General features: G+C 40.8%; 1 protein-coding gene across 5 annotated transcripts in view; it reads right to left on the reverse strand.

Annotated features, from left to right (window-relative positions):
- Positions 1–12211, reverse strand: part of LOC101823483 (zinc finger protein 26) — a 39399-nt gene that overhangs the window by 9907 nt on the left and 17281 nt on the right. The window contains exons 2-8 of one of the 5 annotated variants that reach the window (XM_040729858.1): positions 8217–8307; positions 7672–7763; positions 6992–7100; positions 2726–2811; positions 1883–2009; positions 713–796; positions 30–79 (exon numbers count right to left, since the gene is read on the reverse strand). In XM_040729858.1, the coding sequence (XP_040585792.1) occupies positions 30–79; positions 713–796; positions 1883–2009; positions 2726–2811; positions 6992–7100; positions 7672–7763; positions 8217–8241 (573 nt within the window). In that variant the 5' untranslated portion in view covers positions 8242–8307. Of the gene's footprint in view, positions 1–29; positions 80–712; positions 797–1500; positions 1816–1882; positions 2010–2725; positions 2812–6991; positions 7119–7671; positions 7764–8216; positions 8369–12211 lie in introns of those variants that run through there. The other 4 variants (XM_021232054.2, XM_013119441.3, XM_040729859.1 and 1 more) reach the window with 4 other exon arrangements.

The following is a 12211-nucleotide window of genomic DNA, read 5'->3' on the forward strand; positions in this document are numbered from 1 at the left end:
AAAGTAAATTTCATTTCTGTGAGTCTTACCAGTTGCGTTCCATTTGCTGGCCCCTTGGTCTTAAGGTGCATTTCCCATTCTAAAGAGAAACCAGGAAACATATATAAAATTTTGAACAACAAATCGAAGGTTACATTTTTAAAAACAATCAAAAAACCACTTCATGTGGTCAAGTGTAGTGGTGCACACAGTTAGGAGGCAGAGGCAAGCAAATCTCTGTGAGTTCACGGCCAGTCTGGTGTATAAAGGTAAGTTCCAGGCCAGAACTTCACTTAACTTTCTTTCATATTAAAACACATTAAACAAGCTGGGTGGTGGTGGCACACCCCTTTATTAATCCCAGCACTCGGGAGGCAGAGGCAGGTGGATCTCTGTGGGTTCGAGGCCAGCCTGGTCTATGGAGTGAGTTCCAGGAGACAGCTAGGGCTATCTCAAAAAAACATTTTAAAAAATACACATTAAACAATAAAGCAAAAAGATTAAAGCATAAGATATGGTATCTGAGCTGTAATAATTAACAAGTTTTTCTAGTAAAATTAAATGGGATGGTGAATAATCAGAGAAAGGGGGAAAGAGTACATCACAGATGATCACTTTGTCTACCAAGGACTTCAGTCTTCAGAATCAAGGTGATTTTCTAACAGTTCCCGTGACACACTTCTGAACTTATGGAACTTGACAAAGACAAGAAATGTTCTCAACAAATACTAACCTTGGAGAATTTCTTGCTCTGTTACTGTCAACTCTACTTTCTGCTCCAACCAAGAGATCAGGCTAGGTTTAAACAACTGACCTCCTAAACAGAGAGACAGATACGTCAACAGAAAAGTCTCATATAAACTCCCCAATGATAGAAAACCACATTTCTCAAGAAATACTTAAAATTATTAACAGCCCAGAATACAAATATTTATGCCATTGGTGACTAGAAGTTTTCTGTGACCCCCATCAAATCCACATTCATAACTAAATGCACCTTTTAAAAAACACCAGTGAAGGCTGTCAGTCCAGCCTGGCCTCAAACTCTGACAGCCTCCAAAACAATACAGAGAAACCCTGTCTCGTAAAACCAAAAAAAAAAAAAAAAAAAAACACCAGTGAAGACAGAGTCTGTTGATGGATACATGAAATCTCAGCACTCACAAGGTAAGAGAATCAAGACTTTCAGGCAAGTCAGAACTAAAGGGCTAAATAGTGAGACCTGTCTGAAGAACCAAAGAATGGCTGAGCACTTGCCTAGGCTATACAAGGTCCTAAATTCAATCCCCACTACTGCCAATAATATTATTAGTGGCATGCAATATTCCTATGCCTTCATTGTTAATGAAAATTCTATCTTTAAAAAATGCAAAATAAAATACACTAAACTATTTCTTCCAATAAGATTTAATATAAGTAATGCAAGTGTTATAAAGTCACTACCACCCCCTCTCCCCAAAGATGCAGATCAAACCAAAGGCCTCATATGTCTAACCAAGCACTCTACCACAAGAAACATACCCAGCACTACTCCTTGTCTTTAGAAACAGATTCATAAAGATTGTTAAAAACAATGCCAGGTGTGATAGTACACATCTGTAATCCCAGCCCTCAGAAGACTGAGACAGGAGAATGCTAAGAGCTCAATCAGCCTGAGCTATAGCGTAAGAACCCTGCCATAAAACAAAACAAATCAAACAGAGAAAGAATCTCAAAATAACACTATCCGTATAATAAGTTATGCTACTAAGCACCACATTTAGTTGAGAACTACCATGATTGAATAACTACATTAAGGAAGATATTAAATCTGGTGTTTCCCACTGTTCTCTGAGCTGACATCACATTCTAGAATACTATTTCTGTTATCTTGTGTAGCTAGAACAAAGGATGGCAGTCTTACCGACTGTGGCCAGGTTCTGGTAGTTCTCTAGCATCACATCTCTGTAGAGGTTTCTCTGAACTGGATCCAATGAGGTCCACTCTTCCTGGGTAAAGTCCACAGTCACATCTTCAAAGGTTACTGCATCCTGAACCATCACAAAAATACCAGCTTGAGCAAAGGAAACATCACCTATGCTCACTAGAGAATGAGCAAGTAACATCCATGCCTATAAAGGAGTCTAAGGTCCCATAATCTTTCTCAAGTCTCAGTATTTATAGAATATTTCTCTACCCATACTCACTCTGTACACCTTCTGCACTCATGGATTTCAGCACCTCTTAAAACTAAACTTCATCACCACAACCTTACAGGGAACTGTATTCTCCCCACTCCCCTATATTGTAACACACTCTCAAGCACACTTCAAAATTGTTATGTGATTATAAGTGAATTTACTTCTTTACAAGTGGAAATTTCCAGTTTTGTTAGAACACATAAAATATAAACATTTAACCGATAACAAAAGTCAACACACATGATTACTAAAATATTGAGATAAATTTCAGGGTAATCCCTCTCCTAAAGACACATGCCTTTGGGAAAAATTCAACTAGGGATGTCATGGCATGGGATTTTGGTTTACTGTTTTGTTTTAGTGTGAGGACAAGTATACCTATGAAAAAATAATCTTCTTGGACAGTTTCATATTAACTTTGGATCCCCGTAATACACCTCTTCAGAGTACATGAAAGGAGATCATTCCTTCTACCAAGAAAGTCATGTCCTGACTTTCTATTAAAAAAAAAATGTCATTCTTGACTAAGTACATAAAATAGAAAATATACTTTTTATTGAACTTACCACTTTCTGTGTCTCCATGAAGCTATGTCTTGTCAAAAACTCCTGCTCTAGTGCCAAATCTTTGGTGTGTAGTTGTTTTTCCCCTTCTGGAATTAAACCCACAAACTAAGATTAGAGTCCAGTAACAAAACAGTATAGCAAAGAAGTTAAAAATGGCTCCATGGGCCGGGCGGTGGTGGCGCACGCCTTTAATCCCAGCACTCGGGAGGCAGAGGCAGGCGGATCTCTGTGAGTTCGAGGCTGGGCTGGACCGATAGCCTCCGAAACAATACAGAGAAACCCTGTCTCGTAAAAACAAAAAACAAAAAAAAAAAAAAAAAAAAAAAAAAAAGGCTCCATGGTTTTCTAAATAAACCTGGTAAGAGGAAAATCTGTATATTAATTGTCAAAAGTGATACATGGTAATAAAACAAAATGTCACCATAGAGAAAAAGGAAGAAATATCATGAAAATATAGCACAGTGTGGTAATGCATACCTACAATCCCAGCACGCACGAATCTAAGGCTAGAGAATCAACTATTTAATACTACACCACAGTGGAAAGAAAGAGAGAGAAAGGGGGGTGGGAATCCTGAGGACAGCTTATGTTGGAAAGGATGTATAGTCAGGGGAACATTCCTCCACTACTGGTGGGAGTGCAAACTTGTACAGCCATTTTAGAAATCAGTACAGTGGTTTCTAAGAAAATTGGGAATCAATGTACCTCAAGATCCAGTGATACCTCTTGGGCATATACCCAAAGGACACTCAATCTTACCACAAGGACATTTGCTCAACAGTGTTCGTAGCAGCATTATTTGTAGTAGCCAAAACCTGCAAACAACATAGATGCCCCTCAGCAGAAGAATGGATAAGGGCTGGGCGGTGGTGGCGCATGCCTTTAATCCCAGCACTCAGGAGGCAGAGGCAGGAGGATCTCTGTGAGTTCGAGGATGGGCTGGACCGATAGCCTCCAAAACAAAACAGAGAAACCCTGTCTCGAAGAAAGAAAGAAAGAAAGAAAGAAAGAAAGAAAGAAAGAAAGAAAGAAAGAAAGAAAGAAAGAAAGAAAGAAAGAAAGAAAGAAAGAAAGAAAGAAAGAGAGAAGAATGGATAAGGAAAATGTGGTACATTTACACAATGGAGTACTACTCAGCAGTAAAAAATGATGACCTCATGGAATTTGCAGGCAAATGGATAGAACTAGAAAAAAAAAAAACATCCTGAGTGAGGTAACCCAGACTCAGAAAGATCATAAGTGGATATTTGATATAAAGCAAAGGATAACCAGACTAAAATCCACAGCTCCAAAGAAGCTAGGGAACAAGGTGGACCCTAAGAGGGACACATAGGATCACCCTAAGAAGGGAAATTAGGTGAAATCTACAGGGCAAACAAGGGAGTAAGGGGGAAGGGAGAGGGATGAGAACAGGAGAGAATGAGATGGCCTAGGCAGGGAGGGACGCAGTGGGAGAGCAATGAAAAAGAGATCTTAATAGAGAGTGCCACTATAGGCTTAGGGAAAGACCTGGTGCTAGGATAACTCCGAAGAACCCACAAGGAGGACCCCAACTAAGACTCCTAGAAATAGTGGAGAGGATGCCCAAGCTGCCCTAACCCTGTAATCAGATTGATGAATACCCTGTCATCATAGAGCTTCCATCCAGTAATTGATGGAAGCAGATGCAGAGATCCATAACCAAGAACCAGGCCAAGCTCCGGGAATCCAGTCAAAGAGAGGGAGGAGGGAACATATGAGCAAGAGAGGTCAAGATCATAATGGAGAAATCTACAAAGACACCTGAACCAAGTTCATGGAAACTCATGAACTCTAGACTGACAGCAGTAGACTTCAGGGGACCATGTAGCCCAGACTAGACCCTCCATATGTGGGAGGCAGTTGTGAAGCTTAGACTAGCGGAGGGGCCCTGACAGTAGGACCACGATACAAACCTGGTATATGAGCTAGCTTGTTTGGAGCCCACACCCCATGGTGGGATGCCATGTTCAACCTTAATGCATGGGAGAGGGGCCTGGCCCTACCCCAACCTATTGTGTCAGGCTATGTTGCTTCCTCATGGGAGCTCTTTACCTGTGAAGAGGAGTGGGCTGGGGAGGACACAAGGGAGGGTGGGAGGAGGTGGGGGGGGAGAACTGTAGTTGGAATGTAAAATGAAATTTAAAAGTTTTTTAAATGGCAGAGAGAGAGAGAGAGAGAGAGAGAGAGAGAGAGAGAGAGAGAGAGAGAGAGAGAGAGAGAGAGAGAGAGAGAGAGAGAGAGAGAGAGAGAGAAACAATAAGCTTGGTACTCCAGAAGGCAGGCAGAGGCAAATGAGTCTCTGAGTTCAAGGCCAACCTGGTGTACAAAGCAAGTTTCAGGCCAGTCAGGGACATACGGTAACTCAAAAGAAAGCAAAAGATAATGAATTTGAAACAAAAATGCTATCTCATGAGACCACAGAACATTTGGGGAGACAAAAAGAACAGGAAAGGTGATGATGTATGCCACTGGTCAAAGCTGTCTTCATAAACTTTCACCTTGAAGAACTCCTCTCTGTGTGGTCACCAATTCCTCTTTCAAGCAAGACAAAGCATTGGGTTTGGTAAGTGTCTGGCACACTACACATAAACAAAGCTACATTAATGGAAGATAACAAATTTTTCTATGATTCAGGTCTATAATCTACTTTCCCCCAATACAGGCTATCATGTAGCCCAGACTAGACCCTCAAACTTGCAAACCTACTGGGATTACAGGCATGCACAATCAAACCCAGCTTTTGGTATACAATTCTAATAAAAGCAGTAATTATTTCAATAGGACTAAAAAGACAAAGAATCTCTGACTATTGAAATACAAATCAATTTCATACTCATGTTTCTGAAGCTCTAGCATTTTAATCAAGCAAATAAATCACAACAATATTTGCTAGACAATAAAGTAAACCATTTATCCTAATTCATCTAATTCAGATAAAGTCATAAGACAAACAGAACACTATCTAGAAAGTACTATTCAATATATCAAAGGTAGAAACAAGAACACACATTTCAACAGAACCAGGTGATAAACATTTTAAGAACCACCACAGTGGGCCATAGAGATAGTTCATCAGGTAAAAAAATATTTCCCAGCCAGGCGTTGGTGGCGCATGCCTTTAATCCCAGCACTCGAGAGGCAGAGGCAGGCGGATCTCTGTAAGTTCGAGACCAGCCTGGACTACCAAGTGAGTTCCAGGACAGCCTCCAAAGCCACAGAGAAACCCTGTCTCGAAAAACAAAAACAAAAACAAAAACAAACAAAAAAAAAATTCCCACATAACGCCGACAACCTTAGTTCAATATGTAGAACCCATCATGCTTGGGAAGAAGGCACCTCAACAGAAGAATTAGCCTGTGGGCATGTTTGTAGAACCTTTATTTGATTGTTAATTTATACAAAAACGCCAGGTCTATATAAGAAAAGTAGATAAGCAAGCCAAAGGGAGTAAGGCAGTGGTCTTCCATGGTTTTTGTTTTAAGGTTTGCCTACAGGTTCCTGCACTGGCCTCATTTGATGATAAACTGTAACCTGTAAGTCAAATAAACCTTTTCCTTCCCAAGTTGCTCTGTGTGTTTACTCTGTTTTATTACAGCAACAGGAAGCAAACCAGGACACCATATAGTAAAAAGTCAGATGCAATGGCACACATCCGTAATCCTAGCCCCAGCACTCCTACAGTGAGATGAGAGGCAGAAACAGGAGAATTGGTCAGACGTGTAGTGGCGGGAATGAGAATGAACCTTCCTCCTACAAGCTGGAAGCAGAGAACTGACTCCCTGCAAGTTGTCCTCTGATTTCTACATGGGTGCTGTTGGCACATATGCATCTGCACTCACACACATAAATCAATAAATAAAAGTAAAATCTTTTGTTTTTGTTTTTCTAGACAGGGTTCCTCTGAGAAGCCCTGGGTTATCCTAGAACTCATTCTGTAAACCAGGCTGGCCTCAAACTCAAAAAATCCGACTGCCTCTGCCTCCCAAGTGCTGAGATTAAAGGTGCACTTTCATCACCACCCTAAATCTTAAAAAAAAAAAACCTACAGTGTGTGCTAGGCATGCAGCTCATAATGAAGCACACATATAACATTTATGAGGCACTAATAACACAAGTTTAAATATATTAGAAGAGAAACTGCTATTACTGTTATCTCATTGGATTTGACAAAGGTCCTAAATACACTAAGCACATATTATGTCTGCTCACATGAGACATGTCATATGAGAATAACTACCAACTTACCTACAGAGGCCAGGCTTGTATAGTCCTCCACTGTTACATCACCAGGTACGCTGTTGTGAGCTGGATCCTTTGTAGTCCACTCCTCTTGAATGAAATCTACAGCCTCATCCTGAAAGGTCACCAAATCCTAAACCAAACATATATGCTTGTTTCAACCAAGTTAATATCCCCACCAATCCTCTCAGGAAAGTAAGGATGGGACCCCAATGCCTAGAGAGAGCTGCAAGTTCTTCCATTACCTGGGGTTCCATGGCCCAGACTAGGCTTCTCTGTATTCACTCACACTCTGCCTATCTATTCTAATGATGGGGATTTAATGACACATTTCACCCATTTTCACCTCACCACACACTGACCTTTCCTATTTTCGCTCTTTTCAATAATACTCCTGGACATACTGTATAAATGGGGCAAATATGAAAAAACAAAGTCTGGAGAAAATGATACTTTTGCTTTCTTGTTATTTTCCAAAGTACTATAAAAAACAAACTGACATTTGGCACCGCAGGGCCAAGACTATAATATAATATTACAGCAGTGTGAAAAAGCAACTCTCCCATGGTAATTATTCCTTGGGGGGGGGGGGCTTATTCCCTGATAACCCTGGATACAAGCTGGTCCGTATGGAAAACTGTAGACCTCTATATACAATGAAGTCGGTTTGTGGAACTTCTTCTTACCTTGTTACAGGTTTTCAGGCAATCGAGCAGTGTACTTCCTACCTCTGTTTCTTCTCCTTGACTGCAGACTTGGTCCCCAGGAAGCAGACTTCCTGGAAAAAAAAAAAGATAAAAAAAATCCAGAGCTGCCAAAAGCCCACATTCACTGTGAGGATGGGAGTTCATCTGTTTGCAATTAATACATAACTCAGTTCACTTAGATAATTTTGCAAATATAATTCTAGTAGCCTACACAGCAATTTTTACAGCAGGAAGATGCAATGGTGAACTGTCTTACCAATCAAGAAAAGTACATTAGTTTTGCTTTAAAACTAAGGAAATGTTAAGTTCTGAGAAATATAACTCTGAATTTGCCTATAATGACAAAAATCAGTAATGGATTATGCAGTGCCTGTTCCCAAGCACATACTAGAGGGCTGATATATAAAACAGTCCTCTTTGGACTACCTCAAGTCCTCCATAACAGAATGGCAGACCTCTGGCTCTACACTGTGTAGGAGGGACCTACGACAGATTCTCTCAAAAACAGTAGCAACAGGACTTACCACAGTACAAACTGGTAATGTCCATCCTTTGAGTCTGATGGCAAAACGTGCAATCAAATTCTTCGGTGACTCCAAGGAAACATCAGGGAAGCTTAAGCATCAAAGCAGAAAATGACAATATTCATTCTCTTTAATCTGCAGGATCTAGATTCCTTTGGGCATCAATCAAAAGGCAACACTTAGCAGTCATCAAACACCATATATTAGCTCTACAGGTGAGATCATGAAAACCACTAAAAATATACACCTTATAATACGGGTTCATTAGCAGCACCTGCACTGACTGAGGAAGCATATGTATTTGCTGTGATTTGAATAAGAAATATCCTCCATAGGCTCATGAACGCTGGTTCCCAGCTGGAAGTCATGTTTAGAAAAATTATGGATTCTGTAGGAGGTGGATCCTTGCTTGAGAATATACATCACTCAGGGTGGCCTCAAGGCTTTATAAGACTCATCATCTGTGTACAGATGAAAATGTGATCTATCTACTTCAGGATCCTGCTGCCATGTCATACCTCCATATTATAAACTGTACCCCTCTGAACCACAGGCTAAAATAAATTCTTCCTTGAGTGGCTTTGGTCATAGTTTCTTATCAGAGCAACAGGAAAGCAACTAATACAGTACTCTAAGTCACACTAGAACTTTTTTATAAATGTATTTATGTGTATATATATAAAAAATGCTCACATAAAATAATCATTCTATTTAATTATTTGAACACTCTTGACAGAAAATATTATAATCACTATAATAAAGCAATCTATACTCTCGATACGGATAACTGTCCAAGTACAAAGGAGTGAAGAAGGAAGAACAGAGTAACTAATCCTAAGATGTTATGATTATTATACCCCACAATAAGCACCATATACAGGACTCAGGAAAGTAAGCATATAAGTTACTTAAAATATAACATTCTGTGCTGGAAAGGTGGATCAGAGGGTAAAATCACCCTCACAACCATCTATAACTCCAGCCCCAGCAGATCTAACACCCTCTTCAGGCATCTTGGGCACAAGTAAATACATGATATACAGACATACATGCTGAAAAGCACCTTCTTAGTTAGTTTCCACTGTAGTGAAAAAACACCATGCTCAACAGCAAATTGCTGAGGAAATGGTTTATTTCATATAACACTTCCAAATATAGCTCATCACTGAGGAAAGTCAAAGCAGGAACCTCAGGGCAGGAACTGAAGCAGAGACCATGGAAGAACGCTGTTTATTATTAACATCTGGCTTCCTCATGTGACTATGAAATGGCTAAGGTGACACCATCTCGTCCTGACTTTATTTTGTGCCTGCCAAGAAACTCCTCAGCCTTCTACCCCCAATCCACATTTTGAGACAAGCACAAATTAAAACAATTCATCTTGGGTTTTTGTTTTTTGTTTGTTTTTTTCAAGACAGGGTTTCTCTGTATTGCTTTGGAGGCTGTTCTAGAACTCATTCTGTAGACCAGGCTGGCTTTGAACTCACAGAGATCCACCTGCCTCTGCCTCCCAAGTGCTGGGATTAAAGGCATGCGCCACCAACGCCCGGGGGTAAGACAATTCATCTTAACCAAGCCCACACGGCAGCAAATAAGGAATATTATACATAAGAAGACAGGGTCATCCACAAGAGCACAAGAGAGACAGTGCCCCAATGAACACATACAGGGACAAAGGAGGGCCAGGAAGAAGGTGTGGAGGTAGAAGGGGGGTGGGGGAGTGACAGAGCAGCAATCAACAAAACACTCGGAAATACGTAACCTTCTCAATATCAGCCTCAGATAAACATATATGGCTACAATTCACCAAAAGACAAATACTGACTGGGTTAGAAACTATCTGTTGTCTTCATGAAACACACCTAACCAATGTGATGGCTAGCTTTATGTTTAAATTCTCACAGGGCAGTAGTGGCTTACACCTTTAATCCCAGCACTTGGGAGGCATGGTCAAGTGGATCTCTGACTTCGAGGTCTAGCCTAGTCTACAAAGTGAGTTCCAGAACAGCCAGCCAGCGCTACACAGAGAAACTGTTTCAAAAAAAAAAAAAGTTTAAAATCTCTGTGCTTAAAAGAACTATAAAGCAAAATAGACCTCCAAAGACTAAGGGCTGTTAAGAGTCAAATTTTTTACTGCTGTTTCTGCTTCTGTAAACAAGCTTGTTTTGCCAAAAAAAAAGGGGTGGGGGATCTTCTGCTTGCACTGAGAACAAATTTAGCTTTTATTCTTTGCCTTTATAAACTCCTGATTGAGTGACTGGGTGCTACATTCGGGAGCCCCTGGTGCAGACCTGATGCCAGTTATCTGAATAAAAGCCTCCTCTTTGTTAAAATTATACATGGTCAGATTGGTCAATCTTTAAATGACCCCAGTCCCATAACACTTGAGAGCTCATCTTTGATTTGGGTGTTTACCAGGTCTACCCTTTTCTGGCTGGGATCCTAGAGGGGCCCAGCATACTGGGAACAAAGAAATTGGATAGATCCAGCATTTGGAGGGAGTTATCTGCAGGTTCTCAATGTTTAGACTGTGAAAAAAGAAGCATCAAAAAAACCTCGGGAGCTATAGGTAAGAATCCTGTCTGTCTGTAGTGCCCATTGGTGGAACTCAAAGAAAAGCTGGACACAGGAATTCTGAGTCAGGGAGACCACTGGCCCTTGTTGGAAAAGCCAAGATGGAAACCAAGTGTTGGATGTATGAATGAAGGTGGCCATCAAATGTTGTGTCCGGTCCCCCCCGACTGTGTGTGAATGTTGTCTTTTTAAGGTATCATTTGATGGATCTGTGTTTTCTGGTGTGTCCATCAGTTTGTTGCAGATATGGAAGCCAAGAGCCAGACCAAGCCAGTGGAGTAGAGAGCAAAGGAGCAGGCTAGCTGCATGCACACACTCAGCACACACTCCTCAACGGCTGGTACCAAACATCTCTCATATACTTCCTGCAGCGTTCTCTATCAAAAGCCAAGACTCAAAAATATTCTAAAACCTAAGCTTTGTGTTCTCAGCTTACTTGGTCATTGGATTCAATTCTACAGGGATTCGGGTGTCTTGTGAGTATGGGTGATATTAAAACGTTATTTTATGCTACTGTACTTCAGTTAAAAGCTGGCTTTGGAGTTGGGTTATGGCTCCCCCTCCTCTAGACCAAAGCATATGTATTTAAAGGTTTCCTCCAAAATCTCTGTTGCCTGTCAGACAGGTCACCAGACTATGTGACAGAGAAAGGAGAGCAAAATAAAACAAAGATAGACTATTCCTAAAGGGGGTTGTTGCTACTCAACTCATACTCTTTTTCATTTTTGTTTAACTCTAAAACTTTTGCTAAAGTATAAATCTTACCTCAGGGTTTAGAAGACCATTATATAAACTTTCTGTAAGTTTACTGGATATGGTTAAAGATCTATAAAATCTGTAGCAAGAGTTAACTTAAAACTTATACTAAGAGGTTTGATTATTGAAAATTTATATGTAGGTAAATCTTTTTTTTTTTTTTTTTTTTTTTTTGGTTTTTTGAGACAGGGTTTCTCTGTGACTTTGGAGGCTGTCCTGGAACTCGCTTTGTAGTCCAGGCTGGTCTCGAACTCACAGAGGTCCGCCTGCCTCTGCCTCCCGAGTGTTGGGATTAAAGGCGTGCACCACCAACGCCCGGCTTAATTTACTACAGTGTACTGTGTAGGAGTGAACCCCACAAAGCTATCTGCCCATGAGGGTGGGGATAAGTAAATTAGCACAGGTAGAGATAAAAGGAGGCGAAAGGAAAAAGGACCTCCTGTTTTGAAAGCCGGCCACACTTCTGATTCCCTGTGTTTACCCGCTTCCCCCTTCCACTGGCTTAGTGGCTACTAAAGCCACTGCGAGCTCCACTGCAATGCAGCATGTCCCCAACTTCCCCACCCCCTCTTTGTCCCCAAATCTGTTCGCTAAGTTTTCACAAGTTCCTTGGGAAACATTCGATTTTACACTAAGAAGCCGTGTTTGGCGGTACACCTGCACCA

The sequence above is a fragment of the Mesocricetus auratus genome, unplaced genomic scaffold, assembly GCF_017639785.1.
Source record: "Mesocricetus auratus isolate SY011 unplaced genomic scaffold, BCM_Maur_2.0 Super-Scaffold_100022, whole genome shotgun sequence".
Taxonomy (NCBI): Eukaryota; Metazoa; Chordata; class Mammalia; order Rodentia; family Cricetidae; genus Mesocricetus; species Mesocricetus auratus.